At 36.4% G+C, this 25,968-nt stretch overlaps 3 protein-coding genes across 3 annotated transcripts in view; all 3 read right to left on the reverse strand.

The window, feature by feature from the left end:
* Positions 1 to 352: 352 nt before the first annotated feature.
* LOC310649223 (olfactory receptor 12D3-like) overlaps positions 353 to 25,968 on the reverse strand; it is a gene marked incomplete at its 3' end in the record, with an annotated part of 92,108 nt that continues 66,492 nt past the window's right edge. The window contains 2 exon segments of the mRNA XM_083377528.1: positions 353 to 1,108; positions 1,111 to 1,286. Of these exon segments, the coding sequence (XP_083233654.1) occupies positions 353 to 1,108; positions 1,111 to 1,284 (930 nt within the window). The 5' untranslated portion in view covers positions 1,285 to 1,286.
* Positions 9,097 to 10,032, reverse strand: LOC310649224 (olfactory receptor 12D3-like; the record flags this gene model as incomplete). Its single annotated transcript, XM_083377529.1, has 1 exon — positions 9,097 to 10,032. One exon carries the CDS (start codon positions 10,030 to 10,032, stop codon positions 9,097 to 9,099), a length of 936 nt encoding a protein of 311 aa, XP_083233655.1.
* On the reverse strand, positions 20,631 to 21,569 carry LOC310649225 (olfactory receptor 12D3-like; the record flags this gene model as incomplete). Its single annotated transcript, XM_083377530.1, has 1 exon — positions 20,631 to 21,569. The coding sequence occupies one exon, from the start codon at positions 21,567 to 21,569 to the stop codon at positions 20,631 to 20,633; it is 939 nt and encodes a 312-aa protein (XP_083233656.1).

Below are 25,968 nucleotides of genomic sequence, written 5' to 3' on the forward strand. Positions count from 1 at the left end.
CACCTAAATAATAGAGTGTTTCTGAAGGGAAGATGTTAATTATTGTTGTCCTTGAACTGATCTGAGAAATCAGAATGAAATTCACCTTCATCTGGGAAATTTCAATGAAGGGCCTTGAGTGACTCATTCTCTTGCTTTTTCCTCTCAGGTTATTTCAAAATAAATTTTCTGGTTATAGCATGATAGTAGATTCTCACATAAAAAATTAATGCAAAATATTGATGTACGTATTGAATGGAATTAAGTGAAACTGCACATGGTTTGATTGGACAGTGCCAACAATTGTGGAAAATATATGGTCCACTTATAACAATAAACTTTTTAGACATGAATATAGTCCCAGAATTAATTTTCACTGCAAAGTGCAAGACTTTTTCCCAAAAATCTTTCTGATCACCATTTTAACCTTCCGATTTCTCAAGGTATATATTAGTGGGTTCAAAACGGGAGTAATTGTGCTATAAAGGAGGGTTATTATCATATCTCGTTGAGAGGAGTTACCCACAGTGGGAAGCATGTAATTAAATAATACAGGAATATAGAGTAAAGATATTACAGTTAAGTGGGATCCACAGGTGGAAAAAGCTTTTTGCCAACCATTTTGGGACTGCACTTTACAGAGAAGGAAAGTGATAATGTAGAGATAGGAGAGGAGTATGAAGATGAAAGGACCCATAACAACAGAGCTAGTTACAATACTGAGAAGCATGAGATTCAAATCTATGCTACCACAGGCAAGTTTCAACAATGGCTTGATATCACAGATAAAGTGTTCAATTACATTCGAACAGAAGGGAAGATGAGCAGTCATTATTGTATGCATCAAGGCATGGAAAAAACCAGTTGATAAGGCAGCAGCTGCCATTAAAACACAAAATTCTTTTTTCATGGTAACAATATAGTGCAACGGGTTGCATATTGCTACATAGCGCTCATAGGCCATGATTCCAAGGAGAATGCCTTCACTGCTACCCAGAAAATAGAAGAAAAATAACTGGATCATGCAGCCATTGATGGTCTGTAGCTCTGTTAAAAACCCAGACAACATTTTTGGAATAGTTATTGTGGAGTGAAATATATCAAGACAGGAAAGATTTCCAAGAAAAAAAAATACATGGGGCTATGAAGGCAAGGTTCAGTTAAAACTACAATCACAATAGCTCCATTCCCCACTAATGTGGCCATATAGAGTAGAAGAAAAATTCCAAAGAATATATACCAAAGCTCCAAATCCTTGTTCAGGCCCAGTAAGATGAATTCTTCCACTTCTGTTTGGTTCTTCATCACTAAAAAGAAAGTAGAAAGATACAAATCAGGAAAGAAATTAATGTTCAGGATTTGAAAATGATTTTGCAGGCAAAAAAGGCAGAGGGGGCTAAAGGTGAGACGAAAACAATCATAAAAATGTCTACTAAGATAGATATAGAAATAAAGGATAGGGTAAATAGCTATTTATCTGAGACATATTTCCCGCTATGGTAGAAATTAAGGAATGAGACATTGGTATTTGGATAAAAGAGGCAAAATGTTTTTATGCAAATATATGGTGATATCAAAACATATGGACAGATTTAACCATAGTTTCAATTGGGTAACTGTGACCATGCCAAGTCCAAAAAAAACTTAGGGAATTTCTGGAAGCCTGGCTCTGACAAATTAGCCATCAATAGATACATAAACACAAACAATATCTATATATTTTACAAGAGACAATCAACAAACCAGAAAAGGAACAAAAAGGCTCAAGCACCCCCCCACCAACAATCAACACCCCAATGAGCATAGTTTAATTCTAAGATTAGCATCATACCAAAAATCAAATAAAAATACTCTAATCAAGGAACCACCAAATAAACCAACAGTAAACTGTCCATCCTTATCAACACTGAGAAAGCAAAACATATGAATATAAACTTAGAGTAAACCTCACTTTTTTAGTAAAACTGATGATATTACCTAGTCTGGGCAATTAAATGTCTGCAAAGCAACAACTACCAAGCTCAGAGAGCACCAAGGCCCTCTCATTTCAACCCTGTGCTACAAATATTCTCTTTTATTAAAGGCATTTTTAATAATTATTATGAACTGTTCCAGTACTTCATATAATTTATGCATATAAAGAGGTTTGTCATCTCTGATAGAAAAGGAAGGTTTCCTGAATTTACTGCCATGAATTTAAAACACCTACCTGCGCAACTAAAGTAACTCCAATATATTTTATTATCTTTCATCAATTGCACAATCCGTGGATTTTCCTTTTCATTTGAAATATGCCTCAAAGTACGCAGGATGGAATCACTAAGTGTCTCTTAAATATTTTGCACAAAAAGGCGGGCTAATTTTTCTTGTTTATAGTTCCTAGAAATTATGTAACATTCTTGGAAACTACTATTGTTGCATTCAAACAACTTTCTTATCATATTAGTAAAGAAAGTGCAAGGAGAAACAATATGAAGTTGACATTGAATTAATGTTGCTTGTCCTAACCTTGCTTTATTAAGAGTCATGGAAGTGCAGTGGATAGAATGCAGTACTGCCGGCTTCCAATTTGTCGTGTGGCCACCATGAAAGCCTGGGGGATGAGCTCCGTCTCCCTCATACAGTTTTGGATTCAACCCTGAAAAGGGTTGAAAGTCACCCCGTAGAGGCGACCAGCAAGGAGGGGCCCTCTCTGGATCATAGGAGAGCAGTAGCTCTCCTGCTAGAGCTGGTGAATCCCTCCAAACTGGTGGACGAAAGACCAGCCACAGAGATGTGGCCCATCGCTAGGCTGCAGACAACCAAAGTCACACTCACTCTCTGGCAACTTCAAAGCAGCATGGAAGAAACTGGGTGAGATCTACCTCTCTTAAAGCCTAATTACTTTCTGTACCTGCATAAGCTGCTAAGTATCCCCCCCCCCATTGAGAGGGAAGGGGGATTTTAGGCCTCCCTCCAGAAACAGCAGTGACCGACTACCCAGGGGAGTTTAAAATGCTGAAAAAATAGTGGGATCTTAATCGGAACTCTATCTCCTAAAATTGGTGGATTAAAAGATTTTTTTACTTTCTATTCTCTATTTTTCTCTAATTTTTACTCTATATTTTTTAACTGAAGATCTGTTTTTTTCCCCTTTTAAAATAGAAGAAAAAACTGAAAAGATTAAAATAACTCTGGTGCTTGTGGCTAAACTTGAGGTTGCAACCTGTTATTGTTTAAAAGAGACTTGGTTTACAGCCTAGAAAATCGATAAGATACATACAACCTTGAAACATCAGCTGTGCTCCTTACTTAGTGGATTTCCTGATTGTAAACCTTTTAGTTTAATATACTACTATGGAAGAAGATCAGGAATGGATTTTCACTCCGGAAGAAGAGCAGGAACAAACCCTTTGTAAGTTGAACAAGCGATTGTTCAAACCCTCCTTATAGCTGGTGATGAAATAAGCTAAAGAAAAAAAAAACAAGAAGGCAGCCCAGATATGCAAACTCAAACTATGACTATAACTAAAGAATCATACAGAGTACTACAGAAAAAGTGGAACAATCAAATACTATAATAGAAGATTCAACTACTCAACAAATACAATGGGAAAATGAGATTCATTAACATATGACATATAATATTCTCTCCCATTCATCTTGTATGGATGATGGTAAGCTGCATTCGTAATGTAGTCTTTTTTGGGTTAAAGTTCACATGATTTGCAATCTCAGATAAGTTAAGAATTTGATTCAACGTGTCAAAAGCATCCATAATTTTTTAAGGCTTAAAATAATGATATGGTTTGACCATATCATTCTGAGAAAAGGAACTAAGTAAGAATCTAAAAACAGATGATGAGATAGGTAATTGTGGGGTTTGCATAGAACAATAGGATAATTATAGCTGATCATATGCAACAAAGTCCCCTTTTTCGCCCCATAACAATTCCATGAGCTCAAAATAGCAAATGAAGAACAACTGAATTCATTTAAAGTTCAAAATGCCAAGACTTCCATAGACACTTTAGAATGGAGGGTATCCTTCAGAGCAAATAAAATATTAGAATGTGTTTTACCTGAGAGGGAATTAATTAGGATATTTCCAGCTGTATTCTTTGTTCAATAATAAAAAATGTATAAATACATCTACTACATTTAACTTAGGGTAAGGTTGGAAAATACTGTACTTCCAAAAATAAATTGTAATTGAATTTCTTTTAGAAAACATCCCAGATTTCCAAATAAAAATGCTGTCATCTGCTAACTACAGAAACAGCTAGTAATATTTCTATTCTAAAATGAAGAGATAATCTGGACAATATTAACCATTTTTCTTTCTAAAGCAAAATGCTTACTAGTCAAGATTGTCCCTTTTAATGGGGCTCTGTTCAGTTATAAAGTCTCCATAATATTTTTGCTTCCACATTTTTTAAAAAAATTCTAATTTGGGTCAGTCAACAAATAAACCATAGACGTATATTGTATAGATTAATATGTGTCAATTTGTAGGCATGTTAACATAATAAACATTCTATTTTTTTCTTATAATGTACTTCAGTGGATTTATCAATTGTTGAGATATCTCATAAAGGGATACCTGCACATTTCCATGGTAAAAAGAAATAATGTATCAAATAAGACATTCTCAAATAAAATGCCCAAAGTATCTATAACAGGAGTCCCCAACCACCAAGCAATGGCCCACTACTGGATCTTGAGCCTTTTGGAACTGGGCCGCAGAAGTGGCAGGTGAGTGAACATGCATCCTCACTCATGTGAACAGCAGGCGAGCACGTGCACACATGCTCCATGTGCATGTGTGATAGGTGAGCATGCCATCTCTTCTCCCCCCACCCTGCCAGTCTACAAAGCCGAAAACATTGGGGAACTCTGATCTAGAATATCTATTTTTGTTAAATATTTGGACAGTTCATACCTTATAAATATCTCTTCTCTAATCAAGACCAAAATTTGAAGATAAATAAAGACAGAGAAATAGAATATCAATGTTGTGCATTTAGATGGCTTACAAGAAACAAACCATCATAGTATAATACATTGCCAGTGATTTGTTTCTTTACAGCAGATCTATAAAATATTCTTGGTTGCCACTAGGGAAAAAAGGAACAATTAATGAAGTATGTACTCCTTTGGGGATACATCTACTGAATTTAAGAATGTAAACACTTCTACCAACAAATATTATTATAGCATATTTTAATGGACAAGCTTGTTTTTCCTAAGGCACGACAATATTACCACAATGTTTTGATTACTGACAGTAAACAGGCATTCCGTTACAAATTGTTATTTATTTGCTACAAAGAAAAAGATCCAATTTTATGCAAACACACACACATGCACACACAGAACATATATATTGTGTATACAATATATGTCGTATATATGAAAACAACCAGATCAATCAGATCAAACAGATTTTATTAACCAAATGCAGTTTAAAACTGTATTCCTTTTTATACATAATTCAAATCCAATCACTTGTGAACATGTGACCAAGCTTTAGCCCCCAAGAACCCTATGTATTTGATCAGGTTCAACCAGCTTAAACTTCTCTCAAATAACAGGCCTCAGAAATGTCTTATTTATTTCCAAAGTATATGCCCACTCAAAGCTCAACTCAGAGCAGCTTTATCTATTTACATCTATACTATTTACAGCTATACTATTTAAAACAGCCCTGCAAGAGCTTATCCCACTCTTCGTTATCCAGAAAGAATCTGGTCTTCTAACAACAGGATTAGTGCAATAAGGGCAAAGAAGTAAATAATTTTATCAGTCTTGTCTTCAAAAGGTAATCCCTAATATAGACTGGGATTGCTTCTTATATTCCTCCAGTGGTGAACTAGGCATCCTCTTGTATTGATTCATTTGTTGGAGCTGCTCAGTAAACCACAATACTATTTAAGATCCATGCACATAGAGAGTTTGCATAAATCCAATTCAGGCCATGGCTTCTATCGTATGCTCATTCCAAATTCTGATTAAGGCCTCTGCTGAACCAGTTGCCATAATTTTGGGAAAATCCCAAGCTCCTTCTGCAAATGAATTACCGTATGTCTATCAGATAAGTGGTGTGGGCTTATCAAATGGGGTCCAAAGTGGGAGGACAGTTGTGAAGAACTGTAGGACTAAGAAAGGGTATTCCATTCATGGTAAGAGATTGATGTTGATATCCCCCAAATCCAGATTATGAACCAAGGCAAATACCAAATTGAGAGGGTACCTTCTTTTGTGAATAGGACTAGGAATAAATTGGGCAAACTACCATGTGGCCATGAACGCCTCTGTTAACTAAAAGTCCAAGCTTAGGGAAGACATGTTCCAGCCTTCAGGAGCACAGGCAGGGATGTTACATAAAACTTTCTAGCAGGGCTTTTTTTCTCATAGAACGCTCAGAACGGAGTTCCGGCACCTTTTTTGGATGGAACCTTGTAGGTTAGGCAAGTCAGGTTGTATGACATGTGTGAGTTCCGGCACCTTTTTCTTTTACAAAAAAGCACTGCTTTCTAGAGACAATTAACCTAGGAGTTAAAAAAAAGAAAAGAAGAAGAAGAAGCACAAAATGATAATTATTTTATTTTATTTCTTCTTTCTTTCTTTCTTTCTTTCTTTCTTTCTTTCTTTCTTTCTTTCTTTCTTTCTTTCTTTCTTTCTTTCTTTCTTTCTATTGCATTTTAGATTATTTATGATATATAGTGATTTGCTAAAGCCTGAAAGTACTGTCTATATGGGCACATCTCTGTGTTTTCAAGTTGACATGTGGCAAATGCTGAACTAGTTTCTTGGCTAATTATGCAAGTGGGTTGAGAGACAGTGACCAGACAAAAGTTACACAGATGATTTCATGCCTAAGGAAAATCTAGAATATTCCACTTTCCAGCTTTGCTTTAATCAACTACTGCTAATTGCCTCTCAAATTTTGAGCCAGTTTATCGTTTTAGGAGAAGATGCACTTTTTTCAATCTAATTAGATGGAAAATAGCCACACAAATTACAGTCTACGCTGATAATTTAAAACTAATAGAAAACACAGTTCTGTTATTTCCTCTAACACATCTTGACTGTTTTGATAACTTGGCAATATCCATTCAAATTCAGCATAATAAAACTTTTTGCACTGAATAACAGGCAGTTTTCCAGATTTATCTAAAATTGGTATATCTGGTTTTTATTTGGTAAGGTTCCATGAAGAAATATTTTACTTCAATAAACTAGTGAAAAAGAAGGAGGAAATCTTAAATCTTTTTCTTGTCAAATATTTCTTCTTGTTTTATTACTATTTTTGTCCACTGAAACAAAACCAGTCCCCAAGCCCATTAATTAAATATTCATGTCCTGCAGTCCAAATGATCACCAGAGTAATGCAATGTTTCTTAACAGGAGTAATTTGGGGGAAGAGGAAAGGCAACATTTTATTAATCAGCTTTATAAATTTCACTGAAAACAAGTTTCATCTAAATAGTAAATTTAGCTGAAAAGAGCTAAAATAATATTTTTAAAAAGGCTACTTTAAATAGTTTATATATATATATATATATATATATATATATATATATATATATATATATATATATATATATAGAGTCTCGGGTTTCTTCCCGCGTTCCTTTCATCTTCAGAAAGTTGTGGCGACGTTTCGACGTCGCCACAACTTTCTGAAGATATGTAGGTCTTGGCATATTCGGGTCTTTTCCCATGTAGGATTATGTGTGTGTGTGTGTGTATATGGACAAACTTCAGAAAATAACAACAATCATTTAATTGTTTCTACTTTGATTATACTGCTGACACAGTTTACAACTTCTAAAGTGGAATTACCCAGTATTTGTAAAGCAAAAGGGAAGATTGAATGAAATATCTCAATTCTTTTATTTAATATGGTGAACAAGAAGACCATTCCAATGTCTTTTATTATATATAATATATATGTATATATATATATATGTATATATATGTATATGTATGTATGTTTCAAATGTTAACTATTTAGATTACCTTGCTAGGCCCCAAACATGGGGCAAATCTTTATTTCCTGTTTTCAGCCTATCTTGAAGGCTATCGAACAGGCAGTAGTCACACCGGACAATTCATATATTTGTGTAAATTACTAACAAAGAATTAAAGGGAAACTGAGATGCATTTCTGACTCATTAGTCGTCCTCAGCCAGCTATACCCTTCTGAGATTCGAACCAGGGCTGATTGTTTATGAGGCAGTGTTATTTGCCTCTAAGCCACAAGGTCTCTCTCGCTCTGTTAGCTTTTTTTCTGCAAGGGAAGATATGTTTCAAATGTTAACTATTTAGATTACCTTGCTAGGCCCCAAACATGGGGCAAATCTTTATTTCCTGTTTTCAGCCTATCTTGAAGGCTATCGAACAGGCAGTAGTCACACCGGACAATTCATATATTTGTGTAAATTACTAACAAAGAATTAAAGGGAAACTGAGATGCATTTCTGACTCATTAGTCGTCCTCAGCCAGCTATACCCTTCTGAGATTCGAACCAGGGCTGATTGTATATGAGGCAGTGTTATTTGCCTCTAAGCCACAAGGTCTCTCTCGCTCTGTTAGCTTTTTTTCTGCAAGGGAAGATATGTTTCAAATGTTAACTATTTAGATTACCTTGCTAGGCCCCAAACATGGGGCAAATCTTTATTTCCTGTTTTCAGCCTATCTTGAAGGCTATCGAACAGGCAGTAGTCACACCGGACAATTCATATATTTGTGTAAATTACTAACAAAGAATTAAAGGGAAACTGAGATGCATTTCTGACTCATTAGTCGTTCTCAGCCAGCTATACCCTTCTGAGATTCGAACCAGGGCTGATTGTTTATGAGGCAGTGTTATTTGCCTCTAAGCCACAAGGTCTCTCTCGCTCTGTTAGCTTTTTTTCTGCAAGGGAAGATATGTTTCAAATGTTAACTATTTAGATTACCTTGCTAGGCCCCAAACATGGGGCAAATCTTTATTTCCTGTTTTCAGCCTATCTTGAAGGCTATCGAACAGGCAGTAGTCACACCGGACAATTCATATATTTGTGTAAATTACTAACAAAGAATTAAAGGGAACAACTATTACTAGGTGTTCTTTTTTGCAGCATATTCTTTTACCAAATTCTGGTTTTATTTCCCAAAAATCTTTTCATTGCCATTTTAACTTTCTGATTTCTCAATGTGTAGATAAGTGGGTTCAAAACTGGAGTAACTGCACTATAAAGGACTGTTATTATCATATCTCGTTGTAACGGGATATCCATTGTGGGAAGCATGGAATTAAATATCACAGGAACATACAATAAAGCCACCACAGTGATGTGGGATCCACAAGTGGAGAAGGCCTTTTGCCAACCACTTGTGGACTTAACTTTTAAAAGAAGAAAAGTAATGATATAAATATAGGAAAGAAGTATGAAGATAAAAGGGCCCATAACATAACAGGTACTCCCAATAGTAAGCATCACGAGATTGAGATGTGTGTCATCACAGGCCAATTTCAACAAAGGCTTGATGTCACAAACAAAGTGTTCAATTTGATTTGGTCCACAGAAGGGTAGATGAGCAGTCATCACTGCATGCATCAAGGCTTGAGAAAAACTGGAAGTCCAAGCAATTGCTACCATTAGAATACAGATCTCTTTTCTCATGATGATAGAGTAGCGCAAAGGGTTGCATATTGCAACATAGCGGTCATAGGCCATGATTGCAAAAAGTATGCCTTCAGTACCACCCATGAAGTAGAAGAAGAAGAGTTGGACTATACAGCCATTGAAGGAAATGGTTTGCAGCTCTGTTAGAAAACCTTGTAGCATCTTTGGAACAGTTATTGTGGAATGAATAATATCCAGACAGGAAAGATTTCCAAGGAAAAAGTACATGGGGCCATGAAGCTGAGGTTCTATTAAGACCACAATGACAATAGCTCCATTCCCCACTAATGTCGCCATATACAATAGAAGAAAAATTACAAAGACTATATACTGAAACTCCAAGTCATTGTTGAAACCCAACAAGATGAATTGTCCAAGCTTGGTTTGGTTTTCCATCACTAAAAAGGAAGTTGAAAGTCATAAATATGCAGAGAGGTAACCCTTAAATCTTAACATATGTAGTACTTGGTTGAAGAATAGATCATTTATTTAATTACTGTCAGTGACCAGTAATATAAATAAAAAGAACAACTAAAAAAACCATAGCCATATACTGTACAAGAAGAACAATATAATAGTTATATCAGTTTATAAATTAAGAGTCAGAAAGTGGAGAAAAGATACTTCAATTAAATATAGTATAACAGTATAAAACATGAAATAAAATAGAAATAGGGTAAAATAAAAGTACAGTATTAAAAAATTAGGAAGAACATGCCAAAATGTCATCATTCCAAAATTTGGATATCTTAGTCCTGTTTATTAAAATTGCTACAGATAGAAACAATTTTATGAAGGGTAATTAGGATGCCAATCTCCAGTTATAAAACATACTGCCTCCCCCATATTAGAACATAGGTTTAATATGGGGATAGTAAGGATACAACTGTGTCAAAATTGGTGTAGAGGATATGCTAGATAAAGAATCTGTGGTTCATTCTGACCACAAGGACAGAAGGTGTCCATGAATAGAATCTTACTGAACATCTTATCTGTTACTGGTGAGGGTAATGCATTGAAATGAGCCAAATAAAAGGCTGTAGATTTGACTGTCTAAACAAGTCTGAGCAAGGAGTTGGTGAGTATAAAAGGTTTCTAATTGAAAGCTGAGTGCGGTTATACAGATTTATATGCTATGTAATGTCGAAGACTTTTACATGGATTTTCTTACATGGAAAGAGCAAAAAGTAGATCATAACACTGTTATAATCAAAATAAACTGAGGTTGTGATACTGTTCATGGAAAAATAAAGAGTAAATAACATCTGAGAGCTTTGAATACACCATTTAACATTGTAGTAGAAAAAATGTTTTGTCACTATTGTTGTCTTTGGTGAAATGGCTCTGTTTGTTCCTGTCAAGTTTAGGAGGGTGAAATTCCTCCTTTGTTAATTCAGCTATATAGCTATTTAATTCCAAAAAGGCTAGAATACAACTCTTTTATTCCTCGGTAGATTAGAATATCTGCAATAAGATGATCAAATATGTAACATCAATTTTTTTAAAGATCATCCTAATTAGAAAGAGTAGCCACTGAACTATAGATGTCACCTTGAAAAGAAATGAAGGTTATGCCTGACTCTCATGTCTAGCTATGGCAAAGAGATTAAATATGTGGCAAGATAATAGTAATGGAAATTAACTAAGAAGATACACCTAAGAAACAAAGGTTAGGTTAAAAAGGATAGGTTAAAAAGAATATATAACTGAAGCAAAACTTAGTTCTCACAATGGTAGAAATATTGTAGTGTAGCATAAATAATTGAATAAATCAGGTCATAAATTAAATATGTGGAATTATTTAGAGAGCCATAATATTACAAAGCTATGCATGCATTCTTTGTTAGAAACAATGAACTTGCCCTGTCCCTGTATTTTTATGCAAATACATAAAATTTATACTACATTTAATGTAGGTAAGAACTGAAAACTGCATCCAAGAATAGACTGTAACTGGGTTCCATATCTTTATGAAAATGCTATTATTGTAATAATACAGAAATGATGCATAGTATAGTCTAACATGGAGAGACACTGTAACCTGGATAGTATTATTTTTAAAATTATTCTTAAACATACAGTACACAGAAAGAGACATTCTAGTCAACGAATAAGTTATAATATACATGGTATATATTATTGTGTGTAGAAGTTTTTTTAATATGCTATCATGGTGTGCACTCCATTTCCCCCTGTGTCTTTCCTTGATGAATCAGTTTTTAAGATGTTTCAAAAATGATACTTACATATTTGCACAAGATGAAAAGGAAGAATTGATCAAATAGAATCCTCATGAGTAAATTAACTGCCTGTAGCTAATTTACATTTGTTAGATATACAGACTATTCATATCTTAAGAGTATCTCCTCCATGTCAAGAATAAAAACATTAAGCATAAGTGACAGTTCAACTGTGTGTATTTAAATAGTATGCAAAACCAAATCTCTAGAGCAGAATATATTCCCAGTGATTTCTAGCTCTTCATATTTAATTTAAAAAACATTATTGATGCCATGGGGGAAAGAAGGAACAATCCTTGAAGCAATGTGTTCCTGTGGGGAAAAAAAATCTACTAACAATTGTTTCAGCAATTAATGCTATTTTAGTATATTTTTAATTACCAAGGTTGTTTTCCAAGGCCTTGAAATAGTGCTACATTTTTTTTCCTTAATGACAATAAAAAACAAGAAATTTGCTATAATGTGTTCATTTTCTTTATTTATTCATAGCCCTCCAAAATGTACACGGAAATTAAACTGAATTATTTTGGTGGGAATGTAATAGCACTTTGTGACATCATGCTGGTCCTATGAGTATTGAAACACATCTTCAGACAGTGCTGGCTCAATGGCCTTGAAACAGAGATGAGCACCATCCCATAAAGTTGGCTATGGCTAGCAGAATGAAATCAACAGGGACTCCTTTACCCTTTTTTAAACTTTACATGAACAAAGGACTAGAAAAAGAAAAGCAGTCTTCAGATGCATGTTAAATCTTCATTCTTTTATTTATAAATCACATCCAATAACTTAAAAAAATTACAACGTCACAAAACATGTATTTAATTTTTATAAACTGATTTTGCCTATATCACTTTTACTCTTTTAGTAAACTTACTCTCTGACTGAAGCCACTTTATTCATTTTAAGTTAATTTGCTCTGATTGCAGGACTATGAATCTGTGAAGTTAGTTATGAATCAGAAAAGTTAGTATGGTAAAGTGGTTAAGGAAAATGTCATTTGTGGGGCTTATGCTTTGTGAGATCAGAATATTTTGATTTCACAAATAAAGATACCCATTAAGTATAAAAAGGCCTGAAAATAGTAAGATGGTAACACTTTACCCAAACCCGGCCACCACAAGTAACTCCTAGCAACTGCCTTCATCCTAACTATGCCTGGATGACCCTCATGCTAAAAATCTTGCTATCAATGTGGGTGGGACTATCACCCTACTACCCAAAGCACACAACCTTTATGAGCTGACAGCTCATCTTTTCTGCTAGTGAAACTATGAAATTCTGGACCTGGTCTGCTATCAGGCCACCCCCTCAAAACCCAGTTTAGAACAAAACTGAGTGTTTTCACTAGCCACATCTCCTGCATGAAGGGGAGTCTCAGGGAGATCCTGGATTACCAGGATGTGAGCTGCAGGTGCTGGGTCAGGGTCTGTGTGTTGCAAAGGCAGTCGGCTGAGTGCATCAGCATGGCCCATTTCCTTGCCTGGCTTATGAATTAGCCTGTAAGAATAGGCAGCCATGAATATTGACCATTGCAGTATCCTAGGAGAAAGGATCTATGGCAGGGGTAGGCAACCTCAGCTCTTTTATGACTCATGGACTTCAACTCCCAGAATTCCTGAGTCACATGCTAAACTCACAGGGAATTTCTCATTGAAGTGAGCTAGTACTGAGCTCAACGATAGCAGTGATTTGACTGCTTTAAAAGCTTTTTCATGGGTATTTGTCCACACCCATGGTACCTTTTTATCCAGAACCCAATGAAGCCGCTTCATCAATGCTGCCTTGTGTGGCAGGAATGAATGATAGAAATTAAGTAGTCCTAAAAATGCTTGTAGCTCTTACCTTTGACTTCGGTCTAGGAGCCTGTTGTATAGCTTTAAGCTTAGAGTCAGAAGGGTGGATTCCAGCAAAATCTATTTTGAATCCTGGGAACTCAGTAGAGTCCACACTAATTTGGCACTTGTATCTTTTTAATTTCAACCCTGCTTCATGGAACTGTTGAAGAACTGCTTTGAGACGTTCTGCTAAAACTGCTGCAGATTGTCCAGCAATCAGAATGTCATCAAAGTAAGGGCACACTCCTGGAATATTCTTGAGTGTACCTTCCATTACGCTCTGGACAACCCTGGGGCAACACTGACCCCAAACTGCAGGCTTTGAACCCTGAATGCCCCTCTATGTGTATTTATTGTCTGTGCTTCTGCTGTGGCATCATCCACAGGGAGTTGCTGATATGCCTGTGCAAGGTCCAGTTTAACAAATACACAACCTTCCTGCAGTGATGCCAGAAAATGACTTACCACTGGAACTGGGTAAGCATGTTGTTGCAAAGCTTTGTTGATTGTGCATTTATAGTCAGCACATATATGAATGTCCCCATTGGGCTTCACTGGAGTTACTATGGGGGTTTCCCACTTGCTACTATCTACAGGTTGAAGCACTCCCTGCTATACTAACTTATCTAGGTTTAGATAAGTTAGTATAGCAGGGAGCAAGGTTGACTCAGCCTTCCATCCTTCCGAGGTAGGTAAAATGAGGACCCAGATTGTTGGGGGCAATTAAGCTGACTTTGTAATAATGCCGCTTGGTGTGTGTGTGTGAAAGCCCTAATAAGCAGGCATATACATGGAATGAAGGCTACTGCTAAGCTTGTAAGCCGCCCTGAGTCTTCGGAGAAGGGCGGGATATAAATGGAATTAAAATAAAAAAAAAATCTATTTCTGCAACTATTTTAGGTTTAAGTGCGAAAGGCACTCTGCAAGGTTTGATCCTGATAGGAGTTACTGTTGGATTGAGGTTAAGGGAGATTGGTGCTCCCTTGTATTGACCTAACTGAGGGCTGAACACATCAGCAAATTCATGACAAACAGCTGCTAGGTCTGCTGTTTGTGTGCAGTTGATGCTGGTTATTCTAATGCCCAGGGCATCAAACCAATCCAGTCCAATCAAACTGGTACACTGGCCTTCAATGCCTATGATGTTAAGGGGACCTTCAAACTCTTTGAAGCTGACTTTTACTGTGGCTTCGCCTTTCACTGTTATGTGACAATTTTGAAAGTCTGTCAGAACAAGGCTTGATGGTTTGAGTTGGACTTGTTTCCTGCCTTGTCTGCAGATGTAGCTAAATGTTTTTGTATTATATGTAAATAGTTCCATTTAAAGTGTTAACATTAGTTCACTAAAACTATAACAAAAGGAACATGAGGTAAAGCGTTGACAGCCGAACACGCGGGAGTTTTGACAGCTGTCAAAACTCCCAACAATACGCAGGCGCAACCGGCTGACAGCTCTCAGCTGTCAGAGCAATACAAAGCCGCCCAGCCACGAGGAGCCGAGCTGTCAGATGCTCCGCGAAGCTGATTGGAGCGGAAAGCAAAGTGGGAAAAGACCGGCCGCTGATTGGACCAGCCGGCCGGCTGCAGACTATAAAAAGCCGAACGTTTCTGTAATCAGTTGCTCTGTTCTAAATAAACCTGTTGAAGTTACCAGCTGTCTTGAGTGGTCTGTCTGCCACTTCAGTTTTATTCGAGACTATAGACAGGGCTGACCTGGTGTCTAGTTGTATAGAACAAGGGACCCCTTGTAGCCTGAGTTTAAGTCTTAGCTTCTCTTTGAGAGGGCATTGGGCTACTGTCCTTAAGATATTTCTCCTTCCAGAGCAATAACCAACCCTGTTCTGTCCCAGGGCCCATTTACATGGGACATCTTTGGGTACAACTTCTCTCCTGGCAACCTTTACAGACTCAGGCAATGTACCCTTATTTTCTACAAGCACGACACACCACAGTGCAGAATCTGCACTTAGAGCTCTTGTGCTGTTTGCTGCAACTGGCACAGCTAGGGAATAGAACTGCCTTGTCAATGGGACATTGCCGTCTGATGGGTTGCTTCTGTAACTGGTCAATCTCATCACCCTTGTCTGGGTCTTCCAGTCTTTCTGAAGTTTTGTGGTGTACAGCTGTCTGGCTGAGAGGAATCTTCTGAGGTCATAGAGCCTTCATTGCCCCACTGGCAGCCTCATCTGCCATGACTTCTTTTAATGCATCCTGGAATGTCAGCATTTCTTTTTCCGAAAAGCATCTGCTGCAATTCACAGGCCATACATGAGTCTGCCTATGAGTCGATCCTCTAAGTCAGGAAACTCACAGTCTTGATGCTTGTCTTAGTACAGCCATGAATTCAGTTGCTGACTCCCGTACCTGTTGATCTCTTTGCTCAAATGCATGCTGCCAAGCAATAACGGACAGCCAGGGTTCAAAATGTTCTTCTAGCCTCCTCTTCAGATCAGCGTAGGTGACTGATTCTAAGCTGGCTGGGGCAATCAGGTTCTTCACAGAGCAGGGTTGCAGCCTTCAGCCCATCGTCTCTCACCTGGTTGGCCTGCAGGTAGTTCTCCACCTTGGAGACATAGGAGCTCCATTGTTCAGGGTGAGAAACATCAAATTTGTTCAGCCTGCCCACTTTGGCCATAGCTGACACTTGCTAGGTCCTGGACAAATGCCTTCTGCTGCTAAGGAGCTACTGTGTGAATCCTGGGGAAGGATCCCTCAGGAAGACTGTGCCTCCAGTGTGGCTTACTGGCAGGCAGGGTGGGGATGTGTCCCTACCAGGGCTATTGTGCCTGGTCTCCAACCCAAGTGACTTCTGATTCAAGTGCTTCAGCTCTTCCTTAGCAGCATCCCACCTTCGTCACCACTATTGTGTATTGAGTTCGATGAGGCATTGACCAGACCAAAGGTTAACTGCTCTTTTATTGAAGGAAACACAGAAGTTGCTTTGACAACCACTTGTCATCTATTTATACTCTGCCACCACTAGGCGGAGACCAATCATTTTAAAGCACAATTTCCCAGTTAAATTGCAGACTAGTTGTTTGCTCTGAAACAGTTGGAGGCTTTTTTCAAACATCACAACAACTGATTATAACAACCGTTCTCAATTCAAACCAATACATAATTGTATAATACTTATTGACACACCATTGGCTGGTTGACACCCAGCTGTAATGTTGGCATATATATTGTACAGGAAGGACATGATTAATAAATTTTAAGTTTTAAAAGCTTTAATTATTAATGAAAAATATATTAAAAATAATACTTCATTTAGTCTAGATTAAAGGTGTAAAATGTATCCAAAAGTAGATTTTATTCTGAAAACATTTCAATTTTTCATTAAAGTACCACAAATTTGATAGCTTTAGAAATAATGTGTAATATGCATATTATAGCAAAAAGAGATAATCTAGTACAGGAGAGGTGGAACCTATGGCATATGTGCCAGAGGCGACACTAAGAGCCCTCTCTGTGGGCATGTGTGCCATTGCCCTAGCCCCACCTCCCCCGTCACTAGCAGCCATCTGGAGGAGAGTTGCCCCCAAGCATGGCCCGCACGGAGCAGTGCAGCCAAGGACATGGCAGCTGGGCAGCAGGGACAAGACTCCACCCTCAAGCCCCATCGCGTGCAGATGATGCTGCGGGGTGTGGGAAGAGGGTGTGGCTGCCATGGCACTGCTGGGCCACCTGGGGGATCTGCAGCAAGACGTGGAGGCAGTGAGTGGCCCTGTGGGCAGGCGGGGCAGAGGCGAGCAGGGCTGGGCCATTTTTGAGGCACTCAGTCTCTAAAAGGTTTACCATCACTGATAGTCAATATTAATCTTTTTTCATTTTAAAAAGTACATGATAGAAATTACTTATATTTGCTTTCTGAAAGGGAGCTGCTATCTTGGTTGCCTTCCAAAAAGGCTGAGAAGGATTTTAATTCTTTCAGATACTTTTGAAATCCTACTCTGGACTGATTTTTTTAAACAACAACAACACATCACACAGATAAACACGTGAATGGTTATATATGTTTTTTAAATTACTTTGTTTTTGTCTTGTGTGTGTTCTATCTTTTATGATGGTACATTGATTACTTCAAATATATTAGCTGACTCAAAACAGATTATACTGAAATAAATGAAACAGAATAACTATAAATATTTTGCCATTTCAGAATATGCCTGAGTCAGTTAGGTGAGTTCATCATCATCAGTGACCCCAGGATTATGTTTGTGTATTACCATGGTGTATTCAATATTTTTCTTATGGTTCTCTGCAGCTGAATGTATCCATTGTTAAGATATTCTATAAAGGGATACCAAAGATGCAAAGAAAAAAAAGATCAATAAAAATTCTGAAAATAAAATGACCAAATCAAATATCTATTTTTCTTATATATTTAGATAGTTCATTACCAAAGGAAAATATCTTGCGCAATTTGAAGTTATGTTACTTTAAGAAGCAGATCAAGTATGTATAATTAAATAGGTTGTAAGAAATAAACTGTCAAACTAGAATATATTCCCAGTCATTTCCTATATTTCATCACAAAATATTATTGGCTGCAACTGGAGAGAACATGCAATCCATGGAGTAATGTGCTATTTTGCGGAGAATTCTGCTAAATTTCAGAATGTAAACTATTTGTTCTATCAAATGATAATATTTAACTAGGCAAGATTAATTTTCCAAGGCAATAATTGTACCACAAACCTGTTCCTGACTGATCATCAAAACAAAATAAGTCTATGGTTTATTTAATAAAAGGTCAAAACAATATACAAACACCCTGCGCTCTCTCTCTCTCTCTCTCTCTCTCTCTCTCTCTCTCTCTCTCTCTCTCTCTCTGTGTGTGTGTGTGTGTGTTTGTGTGTGTGTTTGTATGTGTGTGTGTGTGTGTGTGTCTGTCTGTCTGTCGGTTGGTCTGTTAATCAGTTTGTGTGTTTACTGAAACAATTTGGTAAAATACTCCAGTATAATAACTAGCTAGAGTTCATAAGCTGCATATTAAAAATCATCTACTTATTTCATTTTTTATATAAAATAGATCCAATATCTTATAACCTAATTGTAATGGGCAAAATAAAAAAAATCTAGGTACTTTCAAAGTTTGTTTTATTTTGCTGACTGTAGGATAACAAAAACACAAACTCTGGGCTCAACCCATTCATTTCACGTAAATGATGAATCTAGCTCTGAGTATAAGACTTAGACTAAAGTAAAATTTAGTATGAAAATGAACCTTTCTTAATCTTCATCTGAGCATACATTGAGGTGTTTCTGATATAGGATAGCACTTAATCTTGAATATATCTATTTTGTGGGTAGGCTGTAGATCTCATTGATTTGTGTGTGTGTGTGTATGTGTGTATGTATATGTATATGTATATGTATATATATACTTTAAAATATGAATGAAACTTTATGCTTTGAAATGAGAGAATATGCAATAATAACCATTATGGAGTAGGATTTTTATTTTTATTTTTTGTAGCATTTTGATATTTAAATGTTTGTCAAAGTCAATGGATTTCAGTGAAGACAAACAAGAGTCAATATCTATAACAGAAAAAAGCATATTTAAATATTTGCCATTAAAATGGCATAAAATGTTAAATAGATTATGGCCTTTATCCTTAACTTCTGAAAGCAACTTGACTATGTCCACCCCAAATCACTACATTAGATAATGTTTTTTATTAATATCATGGAATTATCCCTATGTACCAAAATAGGGCACATGAAGGAAAGAGACATACTTTGATGCACATAAGAATTTTTATACATATTAAAATATAAAGTTAGAAAAGGTATCTAAAATATTTACCTGTATTTTAGATAATTCTTGAATGATTGCATTAAAAAGAGAATGAATGAATCTTTTAAAATGGGAGAACAGAAAGATGTATTTCCTCCTCAACACATGATAAGTTTTCAGATTAGTTTTCATTATCATTGAATGTCCAAAAAGGGGGGAAAAACACAATCACAAATATGATGTCCTTCATAGGCTAAGCCCTAAATGGCATGGGTCCGGGTTATTTATGGGAGCACCTGCGGCCGGCATCAACTTCCCTTCATCCAGTGCGCTCCCACAGAGAGGGCCTCCTTAGGGTGCCGTCGGTCAAAGAGTGTCGACTGGCGGCCCCCAGGGGGAGGGCGTTCTCTGTGGGCGCGCCAGACCTTTGGAACCGTTTACCGGTGGAGCTCCGGATGGCTCCGGACCTTCGCTCCTTCCGATGTGACCTAAAAACATATTTATTTGAACAAGCCGGCCTGGTCTGATGAGTTTAGGGGTATTTTAACGCTATTGTATTAATTTATTGAATTGGGCTGTAGTATTTAATTTTTTTAAACTTTTATATATTGTATTTTATTGTATTGCCCTGTACAGCGCCCTGAGTCCTTCGGGAGAAGGGTGGTATAAAAATTAAATTATTATTATTATTATTATTATTATTATTATTATTATTATTATTATTATTATTATTATTATTATTATTATCTGTATTTCAGGGATCCCAACCTAACCTAACTTTCCTGAAATGGTAAGAAACATCTGCATAGCAGGGTATTTTTAAGAGACAATTTTGACCTTTAATTGGTCTGAGAAATCAGAATGAATGACCAAGTCCACTTTCATTCAGGAAATCTCAATTAAAGTGATTTTTTAGTGAAACCTGAACTACTCATTTTCTTGGTTTTCCACACCAAATTATTTAAAAACAAATTTTGTAGGCACAATATGAAGGAAAACCATCATTTAAAATTAATATTAAATTTCTTAATTAATAATATTATAATATAGTGAATGAAATTCTTACATGTATAGTACAGAAAGCTTTTGAAAATGCTAGCTTTGGGAGGAATATATGGTACACTTATATAATTATCTTTTTAGATATGAATACATTTCCAACATTTCCTTTTACCAAAATGTGTAAGACTTTATGCCAAAAAACTTTTTCATCGTCACTTTAACTTCCCGATTTCTTAATGTATATATTAGTGGGTTCAAAACTGGAGTAATTGTGCTATAAAAGAGTGTTATTATCATATCTCGTTGAGAGGAGTTACCCACAGTGGGAAGCATGTAGTTAGACAACACAGGAATGTAGAGTAAAGCCACTACAGTTAAGTGGGATCCACAAGTAAAGAAGGCTTTTTGCCAACCACTTTGTGACTGCACTTTACAGAGAAGAAAAGTGATAATGTAGAGATAGGAGAGGAGTATGAAGATGAAAGGACCCATAACAACAGAGCTGGTTACAATACTAAGGAGCATGAGGTTGAGGTATGTGCTTCCACAAGCCAGTTTCAACAATGGCTTGATGTCACAGACAAAGTGTTCAATTAGATTTGGCCCACAGAAGGGAAGATGAGCTGTCACCACTACATGCATCAAGGCATGGAAAAAACCAGTCAATAAAGTGGCAGTTGCCATTAAAAAACAACACTCTTTTCTCATGGTAATGGTATAACGCAGAGGGTTGCATATTGCAACATAGCGATCATAGGCCATGATTCCAAGAAGAATGCCTTCACTACTGCCCAAGAAATATAAAAAGAATAGCTGAACCATGCAACCATTGAAGGAGATTGTTTGTGGTTCTGTTAGAAACCCAGACAACATCTTTGGAATAGTGATTGTTGAGTGAAATATATCAAGGCAGGAGAGATTTCCAAGAAAAAAATACATGGGGCTGTGAAGGCGAGGTTCAGCTAAAACTACAATCACAATAGCTCCATTCCCCACTAACGTGGCCATATAGAGTAAGAGAAAAATTGCAAAGAATATATACTGAAGCTCCAAATCCTTGTTCAGGCCCAACAAGATGAATTCTTCCACTTTTGTTTGGTTCTTCATCACTAAAAAAAAAGATGGATATGTGAAGAGAAATAGTTGCTCAAGATTTGAAAATGATTTTGCAAATAAGAAAAGCAGATGAGGCTAAAAGTGACAAGAAAATAATTGTAGAATTTGTCTAATAAGATAGACATAATAAATAAAAGATAGGTTAATTAACTATTTATTTTAGGCATAACATTGTTCTCACTGTGGTAAAATTAAGGAAAAGGTTATTAGAATTTGGATAAATGTGGGCATTTTTAAATGCAAATATATTTTGAGATCTCCAATGGCTAAATTCACAAAAACATTCTTAGTAATTATATTAACCTTTCTAGTATTTCATATACTTCAGATACACAAAGTTGCTTGTTACCTCATAGAGAAAAAGATTTTCTGAATTTACTGCCTTGCATTTAAAATGGCTACATGTGTAAGTAACTTAACTCCAGTATATTTTATTATCTTTTCCCAATTCCACCATCCTTGGATTTTTTTTCTCATTTGATTTGATTTCATTTCATTTGAAATTTGCCTCAGAGTGCTCATGATGGAATCAATGAGTATCTTTTAGATATCTTCAGTTTGCACAATAGGGATAGGCTTAGTTATTTTTATCAGCAGCTGCACAAAAAAGTGTTTCTGAGTTTTGTCCAAACCAGCTCCTTAGATTTTGAAGCCATGATATTCTTCTTCTGCCTGGACCTCATTTGCCTTCAATCTTTCCCTGGAGGAATAAATAGAGTATGCCTTTCTTGTTTATAGCTGCTAGAAATTATGTGGCATTCTTGCAATCTACTAGTACAAATTGACCTGCCATATTAGTAAAGAAACAGCAAGGAGAAACAAACAAGAATCTGAAGCTGACATTGAACTAACTTTGTTTAGACTCCCACTGCTTTATTAAAGCTGTGAAATGTTATAAAGTGTTTTACATGGGGAGGAATTAATTAGGATATTTTCATCTTTAGTCTTTGATCACTAATACAAAACATAGAAATACGTAAACTAGATTTAATCTTGGGTAAATTTGGAAACTACATTCAAAAATAAATTGTAACTGAGCATGTTTCAGAAAATACCCCAGATTTCTCATTAAAGTCCTGTCATCTGGTAACTATAGAAATAGTTAATTTAAAGTGAAGACATAACCTGGACAATATTAAGCATTTTTTTTCTTTTTAAAGTGAAATTCTTAGAAGTCAAGGTTGTACCTCTTTACTTTTTGAAAAAGGGTTCTATCAATATAAAAAGTTTCAGGAAGATTTTTGTTTTCATTTTTGTTTTTTTTTAAAAAATCCTAGTTTAGACCAATCATCAAATAAACCATAGACATACATAGTTTAGATTAATATGTGTTGGGTTTGAGAAGTCTGTTATCATAATGATTCCTTTTATGTACTTCAGTGGAATCATCAATTGCTGAACTATCTCATAAAGGGATACCTGCACATTTTCATGGTGAAAAGAAAGAATGTATCAAATAAGAAATTCTCAAATAAAATCCCCAAAGTAATATTAATTTCTATTAGATTTTCAGATAGTTTGTACCTTAAGAGTATCTCTTCTCCAATTAAGAAGAAAAATTAAAGATAAGTAGAGTTTGAGAAGCAGAAGATCAACATTGTGCAGTTAGATGACTTGCAAGAAAGAAACTTGTAAAATATAATGCATCAGTAAGATTTGTTTCCTTACAGCATGTGTATAAATTTTTCTTGGTGCCACTGGGAGTAAAAGGAACAAATCATGATGCATAATCCCCTATGGGGATATACCCATTAAATTTAAGAATGTAAACACTATTTTTCATTAATTTCCATATTTTAATGGATAATTTTTTCTCTGTGTAGGGGATAGAAACATTCCATGTGTGTGTGTGTGTGTGTGTGTGTGTGTGTGTACACATGTATGTACACACATCTATTCTCTTCTGTTTAGCCATAGAGGGAAAAGTTCATTTTTCAAGACAGATCAGACTTTGTTTTTCTTTGTTTGATCTCAAAGTGCATAAACATTGTAGTCACATTATAAAAGTGGGCAGCTCTACAACTGGAATTCTTATTTAGATTGTGTGCCATTGGTATAATAATGAAAAGTTGTTGGGAGTTGAGTTGGATATAAAAAGGAATACATTTTTTAAATATTCAATTACATTTGATTAATGAAGTCTGGTTAATGTTCATTCATTCATTCATACATACATACATGAATTTAAGAATGTAAACACTATCTGTAAACACTATCTTTATATATATATGGAGTTTCTCAATCATCCAGGTCATGGTTGTCCCAAAGGTGCTTTATTCACAAGGCAACTGGAATGTCTTGTTTTTCTTGGAAGACATTTTGATTCTTACCCAAGAAGCATCACCCAAGAAGTGATGAGTGATGGTGGCCATTCCCCACCATCAGGTCAGAGCTGAAGAAGCTTCTTGGATGAGAAGTAAAATGTCTTCCAAGAAAAACAAGAAAGTCTAGTTGCCTCCTGAAAAAAGCAACTTTGGGATAAACACTATCTATCAGAAATGTCTATATTTTAAATGGACATTTTTCTCTCTCTCCAGGGAATTGAACCATTCCATATATTATCCCCCCTTCAAGGATTACTGCCTTGTCATGGTGAAGGGGCTTGCATAATTCAATGAAACTATGAGCTATGCCATGCAGGGCCACCCAAGATGGACAGGTCATAGCAGAGAGTTCTAAGAAAACATGATCCACTGGAGAAGGAAATGACAACCCACTCCAGTATCTTTGCCATGAAAAGCCCATGGACAGTACCAAAAGGCAAAAAGATATGTGCTGGAAGATGAGCCCTCAGATCGGATGCTACTGGGGAAGAGCAGAGGGCTAGTACTAGTAGCTCCAGAAAGAATGAAGCAACTGGGCCAAAGCTGAAAGGACGCTCAGCTGTGGATGTATCTGGTGGTGAAAGGAAAGTCTGATGCTGTAAAAAATTTTCTCCATAGCAACCTGGAATGTAAGATCCAGGAATCCAGGAAAGCTGGACGTGGTCAAACAAGAGATGACAAAACTGAACATCGACATCTTAGGAATCAGTAAACTAAAATGGACAGGAATGGGTGAATTTAATTCAGATATACTACTGGTATACTACTGCAGGCAAGAATCCCTCAGAAGAAATGGAGTAGCCTTCATAGTCAATAAAAGAATAGGAAAAGCAATACTGGGATACAATCCCCAAAAATAACAGAATGATCTCAGTTCAAATCCAAGGCAAACCATTCAATATCACAGTAGTCCAAGTCTATGCCCCAACCACCAGTGCTGAATAGGATGAAATTGATCAGTTCTATGAAGCCCTACAGTACCTTACAGAACTAACACCAAAAAATGATGTCCTTATCATGGAGGATTGGAATGCTAAAGTAGGAAGCCAAAAGATAACCAGAATAACAGGCAAGTTTGGCCTTGGAGCACAAAATGAAGCAGGGCACAGGCTGATAGAATTTTGTCAAAAGAATATTATAGTCATATCAAACAACCCAGGAGACGGCTCTACACATGGACATCACCAGACTTTCAACAAAGAAATTAGATTGACTATATGCTCTTCAGCCAAAGATGGAGAAGGTCTATACAGTCAATAAAAACAAGACCAGGAGCTGACTGTGGCTCAGAAAATGAGCTTCTCATTGCAAAATTTAGGATTAAACTGAAGAAAGTAGGAAAAAGCACTAGGCCACTCAGGTATAAATTAAATCATATCCCTGACAAATATACAGTAGAGGTGACAAATAGATTTAAGGAATTGGATCTGATAGAGTGCTTGAAGAACTATGGATGGAGGTTTGCAACATTCTACAAGAGGTAGCAACTAAAACCATCCTAAATAAAAAAGATGCAAGAAAGCAAAATGACTGTCTGAGGAAGCTTTGCAAATAGCTGAGGAAAGGAGGGAAGCAAAAGGAAGGGAGAAAAAAAGAAGATACACTCAATTGAATGCAGAATTCCAGAGAATATCTAGAAGAGATAAGAATGCCTTCTAAAAAGAACAGTGCAAAGAAATAGAAGAAAACAATAGAATAGGGAGGACTAGAGATCTCTTCAAGAAAATTGGAGAGATGAAGGGAACGTTTCATACAAAAATGGGCATGATAAAGGACCAAAATGGCAGTGACCTAACAGAGGCAAAAGAGATTAAGAAGAGGTGGCAAAATTACACAGAAGTACTATACAAGAACGAAATTAACGTCCCTGATAACCACGATGAGGTGTTCACTGACCTCGAGCCAGATATCCTATAATGTGAAGTGAAGTGGGCCTTAGGAAAGCTGAGAAACAACAAAGCTGGTGGAGGTGACAGTATTCCAGCTGAGCTATTCAAAATCTTAAAAGATGATGCAGTAAAAGTTTATATTCCAATTCCAAAGAAAGGGAGTGCCAAAGAATGTTC

This window comes from Vipera ursinii (assembly GCF_947247035.1).
Source record: "Vipera ursinii genome assembly, chromosome: Z".
Lineage (NCBI taxonomy): Eukaryota > Metazoa > Chordata > Lepidosauria > Squamata > Viperidae > Vipera > Vipera ursinii.